We start from the raw sequence: 23,191 nt of genomic DNA on the forward strand, positions 1-23,191 counted from the left end.
TGGGCTTCTGTACTTGCAGCTCGTGTGCTCAGTAGTTGGGGCTCACGAGCTCTAGAGTGCACGCTCAGTGCTTTGGTGCACAGGCTTAGTTGCTCCGTGGCATGTGGGATCTTCCTGGACCAGGGGTTGAACCCGTGTCGCCTGCATTGGCAGGCGGGTTCTCATCCACTGTACCACTAGGGAGATCCCCAAGATTTTCTTGAGATCATAACAGGAATTGTAGCATTCATTTCCAGATTTAATTCACTGACTGTGACTTCATTCTTTTGCAGGTATGATTTTTAATGAACGTGATCAGGAGTTGAGAGACTTGGGCTATCAGAAACATGCCTTCAATATGCTTATCAGTAACCGCTTGGGCTACCACAGAGACGTGCCAGATACGAGGAATGCAGCGTACGCTCCTTCTTAGTTTCTGCTCGCCATTTTAATAACACAGTGCTTTTAGTGCGGTATGATAAGTCATGGGGGTGGTGTTGCTGCTGCTGCTGCTGCTAAGTCCCTTCAGTCATGTCCAACTCTGTGTGACCCCATAGATGGCAGCCCACCAGGCTCCCCTGTCCTGTTAATAATCTGCAATTAGGCTTCGTCATTCATGACACTAGAAAATTTAAGACAGATTTATTTCCACTCTTATTATGCTTGAAGCCACATGGTCTGAGATTGTACTAATAGGGTTCTAGAGCTTGCTGGGTTTCTTTTGAAATGTAAAATATGAAAAATATGAAATACTAATTGCATATAATTAAGTAACCTTCTGAGTATATGTTTATTTTAAATGTTTGTTTATTGGATTCATAACAAAAAGGAATTCACATCAGTGAAGAATTCTACTCGTGATCTCACTTTTCTGTTTTCATTCTTTTTGTTTTTTCAAAGGCTTTTCTTTCATACAGTCAATCAGTCATTCACTCTACAGATCTGTTTCAGCACCGACTGTTTGCTGGACACTCTGTTAGGCTCTGGAAATAAAATAAGACATAGCCCCTCGGTTCCCAGGGCTTAGTGCCTGTCAGGGGAGGTTGATAAGGAAGTGAGTAATTACAGTAGCACAAGAATGAAGGCTCTGATAGGAACGGGTGAGACAGGGCCCCCACCCCAGAGTGACCAGGGAAGCGTCAGAGAGAGGGACTGAACAGTGCGGTACAGCAAGGTTGTCCCCTGTATGGGAACAGGCTGAGGCAGGAGATATACCGTTTGTCAAAGGGACCGAAACAGTTCTGTTTGCCTGTAGTGAAAGAATGGCAAGAGGCTGAAAGTAGGCAGGGCCCAGACGTTGTAAGGCATTGTATGCTGTGCAGAAGAACATGGAATTCCTGATTTTATTTTTTAAGTCAGCGGTTTTTTTTTTTCCTTGTGGTCACTTAAAGCCACCTAACCTTTTTTAAAATCAAAGAGTTGCTTACATGGAAGCTCGTCCATTATCCTGATATATGTCATAGTTTACTCAAATCTTTTTATATGATTGAGCAAAAATTAAAATTTTCAAATACAGATATTCATATTTACTTTTGAAACTTCATTGAGAAGAAACTGAACATCAGCTGTTGATTGCTGCATTAAAAACTTGCAGTGATTTCAGTAAAAACACATCTTTGTGTAACCTCTGTACCAAAGAAGAAAAAATTCAAGTTTTAAAAACTTGAATTGACTTAAAAATAAGCAGAGTAGCAGGAAACGGAGGGAGAAATTATTAACAATTATAAAATGCTTGAATAAGAAAGCACATTAATTCCTTACCACTTTTTAATAAAAATTGTTAATGATGTAAAGAAGAGGCTCAACAAGGGAGCAGTTAATGTTTAGTGAATGATAACCTAAAACATTCAAGCTTTTTGAAATGTCAGCATTTTCTCATATTCGTCTTTACAGATGTAAAGACAAGTCTTACCCAGCGGATCTGCCAGTTGCTAGCGTTGTTATTTGTTTCTACAATGAAGCTTTGTCTGCCTTGCTCCGGACGGTGCACAGCGTCCTGGACCGCACGCCAGCCCGGCTTCTTCATGAAATTATCCTCGTGGACGATGACAGTGACTTTGGTGAGGAATACTGTAACTGGCAGTGTGGGATCTCTGCTTTGGTTCACTATAGTAATGACCACTGGCCATTCAGTCCCTGAAAGATAGGAGGACCCTCGTGCATGCAGCTGCAGCAGAGCCAACCACAATTACACGCCTGATTGTAGCGTAGTTTTGGAGAAACTGCATTATCTGTGTAATCTGTTTTCAAACTATGCTACCCAAATTAGGCTCTTGAAATTTTCCCCTTGGCTTACCTTTTTAAAATAATAATTTTATTTTGAAATAATCACAGATTTGCAGTGAGTTACAAAGAAGTCCTGTGTGCCCTTTCACCCCGTTTCCGCCATTGGTTACATAATAACACAGTATTGAAAGCCAGAATTTAACATTGATACCACGTGTGTGTACAGTTATTTGCCATTTTATCCCGTGAGTATATTTCTGTAACCACCACTGTAATCACGGTACAGATAGGACTACTCCATCACCCCAAAGATCTCCTACCTGCTACCACTCTGTATTCACACGCACCTTTCTGCCCACACATCCTTAATTCCTGGCAGCCCTCATCTCTGTGATTTTGTTTCCATCTCTATGGTATTGTCATTGGGTTGTTACATAAACAGAATCACACAGTATGTGACCTTTTAGGATTAGCTTTAACTTGGCAAAACGCTTTGGCTTAGGTTTATCTTGTCAGTCTGTCACATCAGCTGCCTCCAGATAAAGTGGATGGCGTTGTGATGGCTCTTAGATGGTCTCTGAACACTGGTACTTTAGGCTTTAGTACATACGTCTTTCACTTCAGTTCAGTCGCTCAGTCGTGTCCGACTCTTTGCGACCCCATGAATTGCAGCACACCAGGCCTCCCTGTCCATCACCAACTCCCGGAGTTCACTCAGACTCACGTCCATTGAGTCAGTGATGCCATCCAGCCATCTCATCCTCTGTCATCCCCTTCTGTTTCTGCCCCCAATCCCTCCCAGCATCAGAGTCTTTTCCAATGAGTCAACCCTTTGCATGAGGTGGCCAAAGTATTGGAGTTTCAGCATCATTCCTTCCAAAGAACACCCAGGACTGATCTCCTTTAGAATGGACTGGTTGGATCTCCTTGTAGTCTAAGGGACTCTCAAGAGTCTTCTCCAGCACCACAGTTCAAAAGCATCAATTCTTCAGCGCTCAGCTTTCTTCAGAGTCCAACTTTTACATCCATACATGACCACAGGAAAAACCACAGCCTTGACTAGACGGACCTTTGTTGGCAAAGTAATGTCTGTGCTTTTTAATATGCTTCTTACCTTTCTTTAATTCAGCATAGACTCTTCCTAAGAGTGATTTCATGTACACAGCAGGATGGAGGGCAGTCCTCAACCTTGTGAGAGGTGATATTCCCATTTTACAGAGGAGGAAATAGTAATTTGCTCAAGATGTTACCTGGTAGAGTTGAAATTAGACCCAGGGAATCCACCTGCTGGTGCAGGAGACTCAGGTTCTATCCCTGGGTCAGGAAGATCCTCTGGAGAAGGGAATGGCAGCCCACTTCAGTATTGTTGCCTGGAAAATCCCACAGACAGAGGAGCCTGGTGAGCTACAGTCTATGGGAATGCAAGAGAACTGGACATAACTGAGTGATGAAACCACTACCATTCAAGCTTTCTGCTCTTTTCATTAACAGTAAGCTGCAGAGATACACTGATAAATTATATGCCAGTTACATGTCTTTTCACAACTTGAGTCTTTATTAAGCATTCCTTATGTATCAACAACAGAACTGGTATGCCAGTATACTTAAGTATACAAAATGAGTAAATGTATGTTCAGATCAACAAGAGTAAAATTCTCAAACCTTGGTAAACGTTGAAACCTCATAGGAGAAACGGAAAAATTAATTAAAAAATAAATGATTAAAAAACCTAAGAATTTGCATCTGGACCAAGTAGAAGATTGGCTAAGTAATATAATTCTAAAATTTATGGTGTTGAATTTATTTTTTCATGTCAGCCTGTGATTTGTTTTTCATTCTGTGGATATTTTTTTCTAAAAGAGAAAACTCATGATCAGTTACAATGGTTTATATGCTAACTATGGAAAGAATTACTTATTAGATCTTGTATGATGTCTGAAGTTATGAAATTTAAAGGTAAATGAGCTAGAATTTATAAAAAAAATAGTGCCCATGGAAGATGCTAAATTATAAATTAGTATAACAATGTATTTACTGCTGCTATTATATAATTCTTGGTAGGGCAAAGAAGTTATTTCTCAACTATTCTGAAATGGAGTAGGACTTAAATTACTTTGAAAAAAGGCATTTACATATCAGTTTCTTCTTTAAGTCTGATTTGTATGTAGTCAGCTGAACATTCATACACTCAAAATACTCATTTTAAACATTCTTTATGCAAATTGTTGAGTTAGTTGCTATGGAAATACAAAAAGTCTGTAAGTTAAGTAACTACTCCTTTAGGCTAGTATTCCAACTCTGATCCCTCATTTTCTTCCTTTTTCTTCCTTTCAGGATAAGCTATGCTCTCCTTCTAAAATAAAGCGGCAGATTCTGTAATACTTACTTGAATGCTTGTTGTTGCAAGCACCAGGTACAGCTCTAGAGTGTCTAAAATACCTGTGCACGCGTCTCATGTGGTTTGAACGATCTTCAATTTCAGATGATTTGAAAGGAGAACTAGATGAATACATCCAAAAATACCTCCCTGGAAAAATCAAAGTGATAAGAAATCCAAAGCGCGAGGGCTTGATTCGAGGAAGAATGATTGGAGCAGCCCACGCAACAGGTAGAACTTCCCGTTGGCTCTTGAGTGATGAGAGCTCTCTTCTCCTGCCCTCCTGATTCCTCATTTGTCTGTGGCGAGTAGAGTCTCAGTGGGCACTGGCAGCAGGAGAGATGAGGCTTGTGCAGTTTGGGTAAGGCCTTTCCCTAATGGAGCCCCGTTGTCCCAAAGCCCAGGCCCCAGGAAGGCGAGCTCTAGAGTCCTCACTGGTCTGCTTCTGTTTCTCTTCAGCTGTATCATATCGGTTCAGATTTCTGTTTATCTCTATGGAAGGTTGGTGCCAGTGATTTTCATTTACGATCTGAATAAAAGCTTTTCCTTTTTAAAATACATTTATTTAATTAAATGAATCTCTTTAAAAATATTAAGTGTCTAATATTTCATGTAGTACCTGGAAATATGGCCCCCCCCCAAAAAAAAATCATGAAGATGACTTTGGAATTCTGAAACTTTGGTGGGGCATACCCTCATAGTGAGAAAATCTGCCTTCCCACACACTGCCCTCCTCCGATGACTGGTTACCGGGGCTCACGGTGGGCTTCGCGCTGCTGTCCGCCGCCACCCCTCCTGTACACCCCCTGTCTCGTTTGCGGGGTTCGTTTGTGACTTCATTTGTACTGTCTTCCTTCTTCCCTCCTCTGTCTTCACCTGCAGTGAACAGAAGCAGTTAACAACGAATGAGACGGAGCTCCCCTCCGTCCAGTCCACAGTCACATGCAGGTTGAATTCAGGGCTTGTGATTTGTCTTCTGTAGAGTTCTAGTCAAATAAAGACTCTCTGACTTGGCTGTTTTGACTTACAGAAGGCACGAGATAGGAAACTGGGGTGTTTGTGGGGGACGGCGAGATCGTGTCACAGAACACTGTGCTTTCCCAGTGCGTTGTTACTGCAAGCTTTTTCAGGCAGCAGTCGGCATCTGGTTTTTTTCTTTATGTCGTGTTGGTCCTTGTTCAAGTATAGTTTGGGATCTGTCAAAAAAAAAAAGTTTTGGGAAATCGGTCTCAGGTTCAGCGTGACCATGTATTATCTTCCTTCATTTAGTTAAACTGACTTTTATAGAAAAAGTAATATTTTTTGAATTAAGAAAAGCTATTAGTAATTTTCCCCTCAAAGGAACCTTGATAAGAGATTGAACAATTTGCTTTTCTGTATTAAATGACATCTGGTGACCTTGTGAAGGTCGTTCACAGGCGCTGAAGGACACGGCCAAGTCCCTGTCACTCTGGAGGACTTTCTTGCTGGAGGTTCTGCTGTTGTTAATTGAAATAGGATGCATTGGTTGCTTTATGAAGTCTGTGTAAAATCTATATCAGTACATTTATTTCATAGATAAAGCTTTGGAATAATAATAATGCTGTCTGATGACAAGATTCTAAGTTGCTCAGGTGTTCAGGAGTAACCATTAAGTTATCAAAGAAACCCTCACTCCTGCTCACGTTTATCAAGCAGAGTTAAAAATGCATGAGAAAATCTTCACAATTTTTATTTTACTGACGAGAAGAAAAGTGTGTCCTCTGGCCCATGAGACTGAGGGAATTGGAAAGGAAATGTGGGAAATGGAGGGCGAGATGGTCACATGGCTGTCGAGTGGTGGATTCACGGGAGCGGGGAGCCATGTGGCAACGTGATGAGCCGGCCACATGGCCCTCACTCCTGAGAATCCTGTGTTGTCGAAATAATTGGTAATGGGGCACGTTTATGAGTCACCAGTGAAAGTGAGCTGTGTTCTCTAGCCTCGGTTTGCTGAGACAGGGACGTGTCACATAGTAAATTCACAAATATATCCATTACAATAATTGTAATAAAAACAGACACAGCTGACCACTCCTGTTGCACTGCTCCACACCTGGCTGTCAGAGAACTGGATGGCTCCGGTGAGCCTCAGAGTTTTTTTTTTTTTTTTTGGTTTTTTACTGAGGAGAATATGGATTGTTTGTAACTGTAACTGTTTTCAAGACTTGCTTTTATGGTCTGTGTATGTTCTTCAGTCGTGGCAGCACCCTTGAAGCAGGATTTCCCGGCTGACGGGCTCCCAGGACCAATTTGCTAGCTGGGGCTGGAGGGGTGGCGGTCAGCTTGCTCACCTGCACAGGTGTTCTCTCTGGAGCCGGGGGCCTCTTGCCTCGTGAGCGGCGCTGACCTCGGGCCTCTGTGGCTTCCCCGCAGGAGAAGTCCTGGTGTTCCTGGACAGCCACTGCGAGGTGAACGTGCTGTGGCTGCAGCCATTGCTGGCCGCCATCCGCGAGGACCGGCAGACGGTCGTGTGCCCAGTGATCGACATCATCAGCGCCGACACGCTGGCCTACAGCTCATCCCCGGTGGTGCGGGGCGGCTTCAACTGGGGGCTGCACTTCAAGTGGGACCTTGTCCCGCTCTCCGAGCTCGGGGGACCGGAGGGAGCGACTGCACCCATAAAGTAAGCTTTCTCCTCTCTGTCGGGAAAGTTCCCCGAAGAGAAAACACGCTCAAAGCTTTGCAGAAAGCACAAGTGTTGGCTTGTTTGTCCATGAAGGACTTTTTAGTGCTTGCTGAATTTAATGTACTCTGCCAAGACCTAAGGAAAGATTTATGGATAGAAATTGTCCATGCTCTCAGGATTTATATCTCAGTGAGAAAGGCAGAAGTCAACAGTATCCTGGGATAATTGTGTCGGACAGCCTGGAGGCCCCCGTGTTGTGTTGTTTTTATCAGAGCCCGTGGTTACTGCGTTGGTCATAACACATCTCCAGTTCTTTGCTAGTGTGAGTGGTGCTGTGAAGAACATTTAGTACATAACTACAGTTAGGATTTTAGGATGGATTCCCACCAGTAGTGCACAAAGCCACGGTAGTGGTTTAGTCCCTCAGTCGTGTCTGACTCTGTGACCCCATGGACTGTACCCGCCAGGCTCCTCTGTCCATGGGATTCTCCAGGCAAGGATACTGGAGTGGGTGCCATTTCCCTCTCCAGGGGATCTTCCCGACCCAAGAATCGAAGGCAGGTCTCCTGAGTTGCAGGCAGAGGCTTTACCAACTGAGCTACAAGGGACGCACCACACAAAGTCATAGTATGTGAATTATTTTCAGTTTTCATCCATATTCTTGAATATTATAAATCTGCTCCTATATGTTATTTCTCTTTATTTTTGTTTTGTTCTAAATTTCTCATGTCAATCTCATGTTTATCTGTATTTATACTTTTTTAAGTTCTTGGGTTTGTTCTTTAAAGAAGTTTTTTATTGTGAAAAATAGCATATGTAAAAAAGTACACATCTGTGTGTGTGTATATATATATGCCTACAATTTAGTAAATGATTGTAATCTGAACACCTGTGAAACTCTGCCCGGGTCAAGAAATAGCGCCCACACGGCCTCTGTACCTCTCCTGGCCACAGCCCCTGGCCTGGTCCTCAGAGGCGTCACTACCTGGACCCTCATCGTTTCCTTGCTCTCCTGTAGTTTCACCACCGATGTATGCCTAAACAGGGTACTTTAGTCCAGTTTTCCCTGCTCTTAGACTTCATGAAAAAGCTTTTGAGTTTAACTAGACCCCATTTGTTGGTTTTTGTTTCCATTACTCTAGGAGGTGGGTCAAAGAGGATCTTGTTACCATTTATGTCAAAGCTGTACTGCACATGTTTTCCTCTAAGAGCTTTATAGTTTCTGGCTTCAGTGACAACCCCCTCCAGTATTCTTGCCTGGAAAATCCCAAGGATGGAGGAGCCTGGTAGGCTGTAGTCCATGGGGTCCCAAAGAGTCAGACATGACTGAGCAACTTCACTTTCACTTTACATTTAAGCCTTTAATTCATTTTTAGTTTATTTTTGTGTATGGTGTTAGAAGTGTTCTGGTTTCATTCTTTTACATGTAGCTGTCCAGTTTTCCCAGCACCACTTATTGAAGAGGCTATCTTTTCTTCATTGTTCTTGCCTCCTCTGTCAAAGAGAAGGTGCCCATAGGTGCGTGGGTTTATTTCTGAGCTTTCTGTCTTGTTCCATTAAGCTATATTTGTTTTTGTGCGGATACCATACTGTCTTGGTGACTGTAGCTTTGTAGTGTAGTCTGAAGTCAGGAAGGTTGATTCCTCCAGATCTGTGTTTCCCTCAAGATTGCTTTGGCTGTTTGGGGTCTTTTGTGTTTCCATACAAATTGTGAAATTTTTTGTTCTATTATTAATAGTTCTGTGACAAATGCCATTGGTAGTTTGATAGAAATTGCATTGAATCTGTAGATTGCTTTGGGTAGTATAGTCATTTTCACAACATTGATTCTTCTAATCCAAGAACATGGTATATTTCTTCAGCTCTTTGTTGTCTTTGGTTTCTTTCATCAGTGTCTTATAGTTTTCTGTATACAGAAAACGATGTACTTGTATATAGTTTAAACTTGTATTAAACTGTATACAGAAAACTATATATACTTGTCTCTTTAAGTAGGTTTATTCCTAGCTGTTTTATTCTTTTTGTTGCAGTGGTGAATGGGATTGTTTCTTTAACTTCTCTGATTTTTCATTGTTAGTGTGTAAGAATGCAGGGATTTCTGTGTATTAATTTTGTATCCTGTGACTTTACTATATTCATTGATTAGCTTTAATAATTTTCTGGTGGAACCTTTAGAGTTTTCTATGTGTAGTATCATGTCGTCTGCAAACTGAGAATTTTATTCTTTTCCAATCTGGATTCCTTTTATTTCCTTTTCTTCTCTGATTGCCGTGGCTAGGACTTCCAGAACGCTGTTGAATAGTAGTGGCGGCAGTGGCGCCTTGTCCTGTACCTGATCTTAAATACTTTCAGTTTTTCGCCATTGAGAAGAATGTTTGCTATGCCTTTATCATGTTGTGGTAGGTTCCTTCTGTGCCTACTTTCTGGAGAATTTTTATCATAAATGGGTATTGAATTTTGTCAAAGCTGTTGTCAGCATCCTTCTTCATGGCTTCTGGTTTGCAGGAGTGAAGCTGCCCAGTCATAGGCATGCCTGTCTTCACTTGTAGTCGAGAACACTTTCCCCACACCTCCCACTGGAATGCTGCTGGCACCTCAGCTGGCCTTTGGGTATTTGCCAGCTTCCTTTCATCCGAAGCCGACTTGGAGGGGAGGCTGATGGAACCCCGGCCAGCTCAGGTTGCTGACCTGAGTTCCTGGCAGGGTGGGGTGTCTTCTGCTCTTAGACTTTGTGGCAGTTTTCTGGGAAGTCCATGGAGACACCCCCAGGTCTTGTGTCTTTACAGGCTGGCAGCCCTTCTTCTTGCCAGGGCGTTCATTGTGGTGCTCTGCCCACCTCTGCTCCCGGCCCTGCAGGTGGGAGTCCGGTAACGAGCGCCTCTCGAGTCCGGTAACGAGCGCCTCTCGGGAGAGCAGGGCTGCCCATGGGGACGCTGCCCGTCTGCGCCCTCCCGTTCTGGGGCTGGAGGCAGGCAAGTGCCAACTCCACTTTAGGCGCCTTCGCCAGGGCGAGGAGGATCCTCAGACTGTCCTCCGTATTCTCAGTCTTTGTTTTAGTGCAATGGTCAGTTTCTTCATCATCTTCATGGGTGTGTTTGTTTCATTTTTGATATCATTTTTAATCGAAAACATGTATTCACAGTAACATATCACAGTATAGAACAATTCAGGATGAGAAGTGACCACGTCTACCCCTGCCCCACTCTCAGTCCTTTCCCCTGGTTTTATTTCCTGGTCTTCTGTTTACTTCCTGAACTGTAAACGGTAGTATGTGTAATCCTCTTTCCAACATCACACCAACTTCAGACCTGCTCTGCTGGGAAAAGGAAGAGGCAGTTCATTTTACATCACTCCAGGTACTCCTTCTCTCTTCCTGTTGCAGTGTGGTTATTTTGTTTCTGTATTGGTTCTTTTTGATACTTAAAAAAAAAAAACATTGTTTTTTGTTCTGACTTTTGACAGCATCATGTGACACCCTTCTCTGAATGATAAGGATAAGCTCTTTCACTCTGAATACACGAGGTTGCTAACTTCTTGAGTTGTATGTTTAAATTTTTAAAATTTTTAGCCTTTTTCTTTTCTTTTATATATATATATATATATTTAAAGATGGTAAGTTTTCTTCTAATCATAGCCTTAGCTGCATCCCACAAATTGTGACATACATATCATTTTAGATTGTCATTTATTTAAAAATGTCTTCCTTGTTGTGTTTTTTCTGACCTGTACTTTATTTGGCAGTACATTTATTATTTTACAGGCATATAGAAATTTTGTAGTTGTTATTTAATCCTAGCTTACACTGTGGTCAGAATCTGTATTTTCTGCAGTTGTCAAGATGGGATTCAGCATCTGTTGGGTCAAGTTTATTGTGTTGTAAAAATACTCTCTTTTTAAAAAATTTATGTTTTATCAGTTGTTTAAAATGGTGGATTAATTTCCCACTACAGTTGTGTGTTTGTTTCTCCTGGTAGTTCTTTATATATTTTCTTCATATATTTTGAGGCCATGTTAATAGATGCATGACAGTTTAGAATTGTTCTGTATTCTTTTCTCTTTGCCCTTTTGGTCTGAATTCCGATTTATTATTCTGTTCCCAACGGCCACCCATTATTAGACATTATATACATTCTCATGTTCTGTTCTTAGTGGGTAATTAGAGAATATAACCTTCATCCATGACTTATCAAAGTGTAATATAAACTGGTACTTTCTCCAGACAGAGCAAGGATCTCACAATGTTCCTCCTACCCCAGTTACCCACCTCAGATTGTGTTGAATATGGGTGTGTGTGTTTAACCCCACAGGCCACTTTTTGTGCAGGCGTTACTCATTCAGGTTTAGCTGTATAGTCCCCTCTTATCCTTTCTGCGTCTGCAAGCTCCCCCCTAGGGTCTGTTTCCATTCTGACCCAAGGACACATTTTGTGTCTGTTTTTGCTGAAACTTCAGGTGCGATTACTCCTCCTTTTCTGAAGATGTCTTTGTTTCATCATTATTTTGCAAAATAATTCTACTTGATATTCAGTTCTAGATTGGCAGATGCATTCTTAGGGCTTTGAAGGTATTGTTCAAGAACTTTCTGGCTTTTACTGTTTCTGGTGAGATGTCAACAACTGTCTTATTTTTGTTTCTTTTGAAGGCAATATCTTTTCATCGGCTGCTTACATTTTTTTCCTGTCATTGTCAGAGTGTTTTTCAGATATGCATAAATTTGGTTTATTGATAGCATCTAATTATCTGCCAAATTCTCAGTCTTGTCTTTTATGCTTGAACATACTGAGCAGTTGTTAGTCTCTGCCTGATAGAACTCTGTTGTCTGAAACCCCTGCCCCTGTGTTTCTGTTTTAGATCGTTTCTCTTTTTTACTTTCGTGTGATTTATCTTCTTGATTGCCTGGTTATTTGTTAGTTTGCTTGTTTATTTCTAATGGCATACATTGTATATGAAAAATGATAGAAACACATTCATACACGGGCAGCGTCTTCTCCTACAGAGAATATTGCGTCTCTCTGAGAAGCAGCTCAGGACTAGACCCCATGACTCCTGGTGCACAGTTCCAGGAAGTGAGACTGAAATCCAGGCTGGAGTCTCTGTGGGAGCCAGTCTGCATCAGGTTCTCACCAACAGGGTTTCTCTGCTGTGGCAGGATTGACCTTCAGAGCCAGATGGTTCTTTCTGGAGGTGGGGGGGCAGGGATGGGGGGCTCTCTAGTGCATCTCAGGGTATTTAGCAGCACCCCTCCCCCTGAGCTGTGACAGCTGAAAATGTCTCCACACTTAGTGAAGCGTCGGCTTGCGCACCACTGGCCTACCACATTTGCGTCCAGGTCAAAGTGTGGCGTTTGTCGGGTCTCTCCTTGTCGGGCCCTGGAGCCCAGTTTTTATCCCAGGGGCTCTGGGCCTGTCAACAGAAGTTAAACAGTTCAGGTGGATTCCTGTCAACCATAGTCATAAGAAAAAAAAGAAAGGACTTGTGATGCTTAGAAAAGTAGCCTTTACTTGCCAGCTATCACGATCTAGAAAACTTGACGAGGCAGTGCAGCTCATTCCCTCATAAATTAAACATTTCAGAATAGTTCATCTAGTTTTTATTGTTGCTGTTGTTCAGTCACTCAGTTATGGCTGACTCTTTGTGACCCCATTGACTGCACCCCACCAGGCTTCCCTGTCTTCACCTTCTCCGGGAGCTTGCTCAAACTCAAGTTCATTGAGTTGGTGACATGACTTTTTATTAGTAATGTTCTAAAACTGTACCGCATTTTTTGAAAAAACAAGTAGATAATTGACTATAGAATTGGTACAGTAACTGTCTTCCCTTTCTAGGTCACCTACAATGGCTGGAGGATTGTTTGCCATGAACAGAAACTATTTCAATGAACTTGGACAGTATGACAGTGGCATGGATATCTGGGGAGGAGAAAATTTAGAAATATCATTTCGGGTAAATTTTTTTTTGTATGTTAATTAACTGTGCAGTGAAATGTAATTTTCATCTGTGATCCCATATTTTCTGTAAATTCTCTATTTCACCATAATTTATGATATAGATAATACCATTCAAAATAGCAAAAGCCTCTGAGAAGCCTTATATTTATTTTACAAGAATTTTAAAGTGATAGGTGGTATAAATTTAGAGGTCTTTGTGAGCATTGACTCTAGAGTTTTGTTTTTCCTTTGTCCATTTATCTTATTTGATGACCGAGGATATGTATACGGTTCTGGTCATCACATTTTCCTGACTGCTCGAGGTCACCCTTGTTTACACCTGTCTCCTGGAGAAGTTTTATTAATAGCTCCCCTTTACTTTCAGGAGTAGCCCAGATGATATGATAAATTATATTTGCCCCCTGCATAGACTACTGAATTCTTTGTATACACAGATTTCTCCAACCTACAGAAGAAATTCACCTTTCACAATCTCTTCACTCATTGCTGAGGCTGGAAAGATGACGGTCGTGGGTGGGATCTGTGGCTCAGGGAGCTGTGCTAGTGGTTAGGACACAAGCTTTGGAAAAGGTGGAAAGAGGGCAAGGGACAGAGTGCGGATTTCTCGCTCTCGTTCCCATCTCCTGGTATGTCACGGGATCCCCGTTCAGATACTGTAATACCTTGTGTATGTCGTTTTGTATCTTTGCAAATGTATTGATCCCAGTTTTTCTTACATAATCTTTACAATTTGAGAGCTGTAACAGATATTATTAGTCTTTGTAGATAAGGTAACTGAATCTCATAAAAATTAAAATAACTAAAGTGACTCAGTCAAGGGCAAAATTTAGACCAGAACTAAGATCTTCTGACTCTCACTCTGTATTTTTTATAAAATAATATTTTTCTAAAAATATGTGTATTTTATGAGAAAGTACGTGTGAAACTGAGCTTAGAGGACTGATTAGCATTCTTCATCCCTAAGTCCTGAAGGTCAGCTTCCTTGTTCTGTCAAAACATCATGTCTGGGAAGACAGTTTTAGACGCAGGAGAGTAAAAGAATGTCACAGTGTTTTAGGGTTTTGTTTCTTTTTATTAATAAAGACAGATAATTTTAAAATACGGCTTTGACTTTATTCTGCTAAGACCCCTTGCAGGGTCTCAGACACCTGTAACAGAGGTTAATCTCATGAAAGCCGTGTGCTGACCCCGCAGTGCTGTGGGCACTATTAACACGTGTTCTGCTTCCGACCAGATCTGGATGTGTGGGGGTAAGCTGTTCATCATCCCTTGCTCTAGAGTTGGACACATTTTCCGGAAAAGGCGGCCGTATGGGTCCCCCGAGGGCCAGGACACCATGACGCACAACTCCCTGCGGCTGGCGCACGTGTGGCTGGATGAGTACAAGGTGAGGCCCGGCCTCGAGAGGCTGCAGACGAGCCGCTCACCTGGGGACGGGGCGCCGGCTGCTTTTCTCCTGGTCTCCTTTCTCTACCCAGGCTTTCACTCAGTTTTTTTATTCTGACTCCTTTTTAACTTTGCCAAGTGTCTCGTCTGTGAGAGGTAATGAGCCAGTGTCGGAGGACGCCCGGCTCCCCTCTCTGAGCTCTTGTGACTCCTGCAGAGCCAGGCTCCTCCTCTGCTGCTGCTCGGGTTCCTCCTCAGCCCCTGCTTCCTCTCCGCTTCCTCTCTAATGACTTTACTGAGGTGACCAAAAAACCCGTTCACTTACTTTTTTTTTTTTTTTTTTTTAAATTCAGGAGCAGTATTTTTCCTTAAGACCTGATCTGAGAACCAGAAATTATGGAAACATCAGTGAGCGTGTTGAATTGAGGAAGAAGCTGGATTGTAAATCATTTAAATGGTATTTGGATAACATTTACCCGGAGATGCAGATATCTGGGCCCAATGTCAAACCCCAGCAACCCATTTTTATCAACAGGGGGCCAAAACGCCCCAAAGTCCTGCAGCGCGGAAGGGTAAGAAAGTGATTCTATCCCAGTGTTTCAGTAAATGTTGTCTAAAAAAATAAACAACATTGTATACTTCATAGAATATTTAAGGATAGGCCTTAGCTTGCTTTTCATTACGTATTTTTTAAGAGAATTTCCTCTATTCAGGTATATTTAGTATCTTTGTTGTTTATATTAAGATCCCTTACCTGCCAGTTTTAGAGAAAACACAGCACATTCTCTAAGCTATGGGCTAGCTTCCAAGAGGTTATAAATGTGAAGACACAAAGACATTGTACGTGAGTGTAAAATGCATCTGGCAGAGCCCAGAAAGGAACCTGAAAGGGGAAATGGGGCCGCTGCGGACGGGAAGGGAGAACTGGTGGCTCGGGTTCCGGTGTGGCGCGACGGCAGACCGCACGCCCCGTGTCCTGGCTCTTTCAGTGGCAGCAGCTCTTCAGTGGCTGGAATGAAGCCTGGAGCTTTCTCCTCTTTTGTTCTCTACCTTATAAAAGTCATTGAGATGTTTATTACCATGTACTTTCCCTTTAAGTAAAAATGGGTGCATACCATATAATTGAAATCCCTGTTGTTACTGCCTTGCGTATGTAATCACATTTAACCTTCAAACTGATCACTTAGGGCTTCCCTGCTAGCTCAGCCGGTAAAGAATCCGCCTGCAATGCGGGAGGACCCTGGTTCAATCCCTGGGTCAGGAAGATCCCCTGGAGAAGGGCATGGCAACCCACTCCGGTATTCTTGTCTGGAGAATCCCATGGACAGAGGAGCCTGGTGGGCTACAGTCCATGGGGTCGCAAAGAGTTGAACACGGCTGAGCAACTAAGCAAGCAAGCACTGACCACTTTGCCTGGACGAGACGCTCTCTGATGTAAATCTTTGCAGTTCCTGTGGCGCTTACAGTCTGTATTTATCTGCACTCAGGTGTGTGTGTTGACTGAACCAGGTACTGGCTGTTTCCACTTCTTGTTTCTGTTCACCCAGTGTTGTCTTTAGTGCAGAGATGGTAAATTTGATTTCCTTCCTCCCCTGGAACAGATGAGCAATCTTGTATCTTTAGGTGGAATTTCTACTTGACACCACCTGCGTCTGTTGTTAAAATTGCCTACAACCTTGAAGTCTCTGTTGTGATGATCCTATGTGCTGAAGCCAGAATTCAGTAATAAAAAATGCTTCTCTTTTTAGGACCTTGCAAATCCGTACCTTTGAAATAGTATTTTCATGTTTCCTCTCTGTTCATCCATACGTACCACGTTGTTAGGAGCAGTCTCTTCTTTTCCAGCTCTATCACCTTCAGACCAACAAGTGTCTGGTGGCCCAGGGCCGCCCGAGTGAGAAGGGGGGCCTCGTAGTGCTGAAGGCGTGTGACTACAGCGACCCAAACCAGGTGCGTGATGCCCTTGGCGGGGTCCTTCAGGGGAGTGCCTGCGGTCACTCTTGAGGGTGGGGCGGGGGGAACAGACATCAAGGTTTTACTCTGACTTTCCTTCTGTCGTTTTGGGTTTGTTTTTATTTTAATGAGGCATAGTTGATTTATGATGTTAATTTCCACCCAGGAAAGTGGAATACATACATATTATACATATGTCTTCACACTCTTCTCCATTATGGTTATCACAGGATGTTGAATAGAGTTCCCCGAGCTGTACGGTAGGACCATGTTGTATCTTAATAGCTTGCATCTGTTAATCCCAAAGTCTCAGTCCATTCCCCTCCCCGCCTGGCAACACGTGTGTCCTCTGTGGGTCTGTTTCTGCTTCACAGACACGTTCATGAGTGCCGTAGATAGATTCTACATATAGTGACACTGTCCGGTAGTTTTCTCTGCCTGCCTTCACTTAGTAGGATAACCTCTAGGTCCGTCCACGTTGCTGCAAATGGCCTTATTTCATTCTTAAGGCTGAGTAGTAGTATCCTATTATATCCACGTCATCCTTATCCGTCCATCTCTTGATGGACATTTGGGTTGCTCCATGTCTTGGCTACCTGTGAACAGTGCTGCTCTGAGCATAGGGGTGCACGGCTCTGTTTGAATTAGTTTTGTCCAAATATGTGCCCAGGAGTGGGACTGCTGGGGCATGTGGCGACTCTATGGTTAGTTTTTTGAGGACCCTCCATTCTGTTGCTGCACCAGTTTACTTTCCCATCAGCAATACAGGAGCATTCCCTTTTCTCCACACCCTCTCCAGCACGGTGTTTGTACGCTTTTAATGATGGCCTTTCTGACCATTGTGTGGTGGTAGCTCACTGTAGTTTTGATTTGTGGTTTTTTCTAATAATGAGCAGTGTTGAGTACCTTCTCCTGTGCCTGTTGGCCATCTGTATGTCTTCTTTAGTCTTCTGCCCATTTTTTGATTGGGTGGTTTGTTGCTGCTGTTAAGTCGTATTAACTATTTTTGTATTTTGGAAATTAAGTCATTGGCTGCATTATCTGTGAGTGTCTTCTCCCAGCCCATACGTAGGCTGTCGTTTCATTTCGCTTATGGTTTCCTTTGCTGTGTAGACTTTGTAGGTTTGGGTAGGTCCCATTTGTTTATGTTTGCTTTTCTTTCTTTTACTTTGGAAGGCTGACCTAAGAAAACACCGGTACAATTAAAATGTCAGAGTGTTTTGCCTATGTTCTCTTCTAGGAGTTGTATGGTGTCATGTCTTACATTTTAAGTCTTTTAGCCATTTTGAGTATTTTTGCGTATGGTGTAACTTCTTTGATTTACATGGGGCTGTCGAACTTTCTCAAACACTGCTTGCTGAACTTCAATTGTTTAGATTGGGAATGATTTTAGAGATCATTAATTTGTTGTCTCCTGTAGTATTTTGTTTTGTTTAGAGCATTCTTCTCAGTTACACAGAATGAATTTGAAGTATATAAATTGAAAGCCATATGGATTTATTAGAAATGGCAAAGGAAGTACACCTTTCAAGTTTTCTGTGGAACTGAGTTTTCCTCATTTTTAGTAGTTCAGAGAGAACCACAACAAAATGTCAATTCCTGTCATTCACATAATTTATTCTCACACTGTGTGTGTCCTTTCGGTGACTCTGAGTGGCGGACGGGGTCGTTCAGGAATGAAAAGAACACTTGGACCTCTTTTGGATAGATTTCAAAGCATGCAGTTTCATAACAGCGTATTTCTAGAGTCCATGCACACTAAGATGTCAACATACTGGAAAACACGGTTGAAAAAGACTTTGTGCCACATCTGGGTGCGAGAGCTGTCCGTATTGTGGACGGGGAAGTGAATTGTAGTGAGGATGAGATGACTGAAATTCATTCCAGAGAAACGTTAGGACGTTTGAGGAGGTGGAGTGATTCTCCTGTCCATACTATGCTGGGACTGCACAGAATTGTACTAAACACCCTAGCCACGTGTGGCTGTTGAAATTTAAACTGAACATTTTAACCGTCCATTTCCAGTTCTCATCAGCCACACGTGGGCCGGTGGCTCCTTTGTCAGACAACATAGGCGATGTTCTATCGTAGCAGCAGTGATGGGGGGCCCTCTCCCCACGGTAACAGACTCAGCACACACGTCTTGGACCCATGTGAAAAAGCAGCGATACTCAGAGGGTAGGAGAAAATGTTTTCCTTTTAGATTTACCGATGCTGCATGTTGGAGAAAAAGTACTCATTGCACTTATCCACTTCAGCCACATCCAGGCCTTTGTTTTGCCTTAAAAAACTGAGACCATAAAGATCATCAGTGAAACCGGGCCCCGGGATTCGAGTATAACATTCTAGGCTGATGTGATGAGGAATGTGGACCTCGTAATAAAAGCCCTGAGTCTTCGTGTACACAGGGCAACCCAGCAGCCGCGCTGGGCTCCCGCAGTCCTTACGCAGACCGAGAGTTGAAGCAGTGTAGAACGCTGGGATCTTCAGTCAGTCCACTCCCACAGGAAATGTGCGAAGGGTCGTGCAATCTGAATTTCAGAACCTAAAGGAAAATTTGAGGTTTTAACATTTTTTTTTTCTTCCTTAGGTTTGGATTTATAATGAAGAACATGAGTTAGTCTTAAATAATCTCCTTTGTCTGGATATGTCAGAAACTCGCTCCTCTGACCCCCCACGGCTCATGAAGTGCCACGGGTCTGGAGGATCCCAGCAGTGGACCTTTGGGGTGAGGAACTTGCCTGATGGTGACGGGAGGCGTGAGGGGTCATGGTCTAGCTTGCAGATGGTGGTTCTGAGTGTGCAGCAGCCCACAAGTCATCTTCTGTTCCACATCCCGTCGAGATTTTTGCTTCCTCTTTACCATATGCTGGCAGTAAGTTTTTTTAACACAAGTAATTGGTGGTGGTTTTTCTCCGCTTTATTTTCAGAGGAATAACAGGCTGTACCAGGTATCAGTGGGCCAGTGCCTTCGAGCAGTCGATCCGCTGAGTCGCAAAGGCTCTGTTGCCATGGCGATCTGTGATGGCTCCCCCTCACAGCAGTGGCATTTGGAATCTTAAGGTGGACGGAACAGTGACTGTCGTGCTTATTCTCACCACGAAGCTGAAGAAGTATGCTTCCCCAAGAGGCTGAAGTCATTTCTGGACTACTGTTAAGGAATTTCCTCCTTATGGTAGGAAACCAGAATGCAGTGTTAACTCGAGAGTCAGGTTTGTGTAGAAGGATAAAGCCCAGGAGATTGATGTGTCTGCTCAGATTTATTTGATCAGGAACTTGTCGTGATTTCCCTTCTTAGATTTCATAGGTGATGGTTAATTTTTAAATTTCTACTACCGTGTTCTGAATAATTTTAAATATACTGAATCCACATTACTTTTAACTTCAGAAGGCATTCATTTATAAGATTATATTTAAGAGGCAGTTAATATTATAAATTATTTTAATGAATATGGTACTGTCCACATTTACATTAAAGGATCCTTTTGAGTATTCACCCTGGGATTCTTTGTCTGCTCCTTTTTTCGTCTCATATTGGAGCCTTTGCTCTGTGTGTGTGATACGTGGTAAGAAGCTCACTGAGGTTTGGCTGATGGACCAGTAAGTGAGGTAGGTCCCAGCCCTAAGTAACCTCAGGGGTGTTTGTTTCTTAGCTTGAACCATGTGAGTTGTAAGTATTCAGATTCACATACCTTCAGCCTCCAAGTTGCCTGTGAAACACCCAGGTAGAGTTGTTAAAATAGATCAGGATTTCAGAAGATATATCTCAGAGGTATGAATTTAGGAATCATCTGTATATACCATACATATCCAAATATAAAAGTTTTTTCACTAAAAGTGCATCTCAGGAGATAATCTCGGGGAATTTTTATGTTGAAGCACCAAATTTGAAACGTGTTACAGGATAATACGTGTATACACACACACTGAACAATTACTTCAAAGGTCAGAATCAATAATCACATTAAATATAATTTGATTAGATATAAACGGGTCCTCCTGAGCCCGGATTGTGCCTGTGTGGCCTCACCAAAGTCTTGAAAACCAAGCCCAGCCCCTATGACATCTTGGAGCAGCTAAGAGGAGAGTGAGTGGTCAGGATGGCGAAGCACAAAGACCCTAAGCTTGCCTCCTCTCATGGGCACACCAAAATCACAACTATTTGCAGGAAAACCATTGATGAAAAAGACCAGAACCTATCATCAGAAAAGACCCTCTCTGTCCACACAACAACACAGGTAGGACGGAGTCGCCGCCTAGTCCAGTCCCATCCCCCAGGCGTGTGACCCACAGACAGGAGAGTGATTACAATGCGGGGTCCTAACCCCACGCTGTGCCCCAGCCCTGGGGTCTTGCACCAGGAAGACAAGTCCAGTTTACTTCCAGGAGTCACAGAGAGCCGTGGGAAGTAGAGACTGCACCCGAGAGGACGCTCACACCGTTGCACACACTCTGGGACCCAGGGCAGAAGCAGTTAATTGCAAAGGAGCCTGGGGCAGACAGACCTACCTACTGCTCTTGCAGAGTTCCCAAAGAAAGAGGCAGGAGGCATCCTGGGGACAGACCCTGGTGCATCCATTTCCGGGAGCTTGTTCTATCCTGGGTGTGCTGGTGAACACCAGTTTGGAATTCTCCCGCTGGCCCAGCAACCTGCAGGCACATCTCTGACCAGACATCTAACCGGGCACCCACTCACCTAAGACAAGGTGCCTTCAGACCCCCAGGGCTTGGCCCCACACACCAGCACACAGGCAGCAGACCCACTCGAGCTTCAGGACGCGCCTCATCCACTGGCCAAGAGAAAACCACAGCCCCGCAGCCTGCGGACCAGCCACTAGCAATCTGATACCAGTTCTGGGACCCCTGGGCCCTGGAAGCAAACCTGAGGACCTTGCTCTCCCACCAACAGGCTGGCACTAGCTATGTAAATGGGTCAGTGTGCCCAGTTAGGATAAAAATATAAGATTCAACTATACGCTGCCTGTAAGAAACTCACTGTAAAGATGATGATGCAAGTGTTAAAGGATGGGAGATATATGGATGTTGACACCCACTGGGAGATAGCCAGAGTAGCTAAGTTAATATTAGACAAAAGATTTCAGAGCAAAGAATACCCCTGGAGATAATACCCCTTTTATAATCTCAAGCATCTATAAACCTAACAACACAACTTCAACCGTGTCACCAAACAAGTGGATGGAACAGGAGGACAAAGAAAACCTAAAATGCACAACACTATTAACCAGCTTGACAGAGAACACGCATCCTACTCAAGTGCGCATGGAATATTACCCACAGAGATCACATTCCAGCACGTTAAAAGAAATCAGTAAATTTATATAAATTCAACTCGTGCAAATTATAGTAGCAATCAGTAACAACAGAAATTAGCCAGATAGATGGGTGGATACCTGGAAGATCAACCAAGAACTTATTTCCCAATACTCTGTGGGTCCCCAAAGAAACCAAAAGGCTATTTTCAGCTGCCTGAAAATGAAAACACATCAAAGACTATAGGATGTAGCTCACTCACTACATGGGAAGTTTATAGAACTGAGTTGTATTAGAAAAGGATAAAGGTTTAAAATTAATGACAAGCTTCCACCTTAAAGTAGAAAAAGTTAGAAAAGCAAGGAGGACATACTAGACAGACATGAAAGAGAAAACACAAAGTTAATGAAACCAAAGCTGGATAAGATTATTGATAAATTGTCTATTAAGAAATTACCAACATCAATACTGAGTGGCAGCATCACTAGAGATTCTGCAGATGTTAAAAACAGATAAGCAGTGGGAACTCTCCTTCACTGCTGCTGGGAATGCAAAAGGGTAGCCACTTGGGAAAACAGTTTGGCAGTTTCTTGCAGAGCTAAACGCATCATACGATCAAAAGCCTGCACACAAGATGTTTACAGCAGTTTCATTTGTAATCGCCAAAATCTGGAAGCAACTATGATGTCCTTCTGTAGGCGAACGGGTAAACCACTCCATCTAGACAATGGAGTATTTAGCGCTAAGAAGAAATAAGCCATCCAATCACAAAAAAACTGGAGAAATCTTTAATGTACGTTACTTAGTGAAAGAAGCCACCTGCAAAGCCTACATACTGTATGATTCCACCTCCAGGACATTCTCGAAAAGGGAGAACCACGGAGACAGTAATACATCGCTCGTTGCCAGGGGCAGGATGCGGGGAGAAAGATACGGGCAGGGCACAGGACTCTTCAGGCAGGGCAGCTACTGCTGTGGAGGAGCCTTTCACGCAGGTGGACACACGTCACACAGCAGTCAGAACCCACAAAGTAAAAGCAAGCGTGAAGTGTCACGTCAGCTATGCACGTGGGTGAGAATGATGTGTCGGGGTGGGTGCATCAGTTGCAGCACAGGCACCCAAAGGAGTTTATCAGGACCACAAGACAAAACGTCAGCACAGAAATGAATTGTGGGAACTCCCTGGGGGTCTGGTGGTTGGGACTCTCGCTGCCAAGGGCCCAAGTTCAACTCCCAGTCAGAGAACTACGTCCACAAGCTGCGCAGCCAAGAAACACAAACATGTGAAAACAGTGCATTGTGCCTTGATACAGCTCCCCAGGTGGCTCAGGTGGTGAAGAATCCGCCCGCAGTGCAGGAGGTGAAGGCAGACCTGGGTTCGATCCCTCTGCTGGGAAGATCCCCT

General features: G+C 43.2%; 1 protein-coding gene across 6 annotated transcripts in view; it reads left to right on the plus strand.

Moving 5' to 3' along the window:
• The window catches only part of GALNT11 (polypeptide N-acetylgalactosaminyltransferase 11), a 52,682-nt gene extending 32,671 nt beyond the window's left edge, over positions 1-20,011 (plus strand). For 5 of the 6 annotated variants that reach the window (XM_070368953.1, XM_070368952.1, XM_070368956.1 and 2 more), the window contains 10 exons: positions 273-396; positions 1,873-2,039; positions 4,688-4,813; positions 6,977-7,226; positions 13,054-13,171; positions 14,411-14,563; positions 14,916-15,134; positions 16,408-16,512; positions 19,106-19,243; positions 19,446-20,011. In XM_070368953.1, the coding sequence (XP_070225054.1) occupies positions 273-396; positions 1,873-2,039; positions 4,688-4,813; positions 6,977-7,226; positions 13,054-13,171; positions 14,411-14,563; positions 14,916-15,134; positions 16,408-16,512; positions 19,106-19,243; positions 19,446-19,577 (1,532 nt within the window). In that variant the 3' untranslated portion in view covers positions 19,578-20,011. The other variant, XM_070368957.1, reaches the window with a different exon arrangement.
• Positions 20,012-23,191: the final 3,180 nt, after the last annotated feature.

This window comes from Bos mutus, chromosome 4, assembly GCF_027580195.1.
Source record: "Bos mutus isolate GX-2022 chromosome 4, NWIPB_WYAK_1.1, whole genome shotgun sequence".
Lineage (NCBI taxonomy): Eukaryota > Metazoa > Chordata > Mammalia > Artiodactyla > Bovidae > Bos > Bos mutus.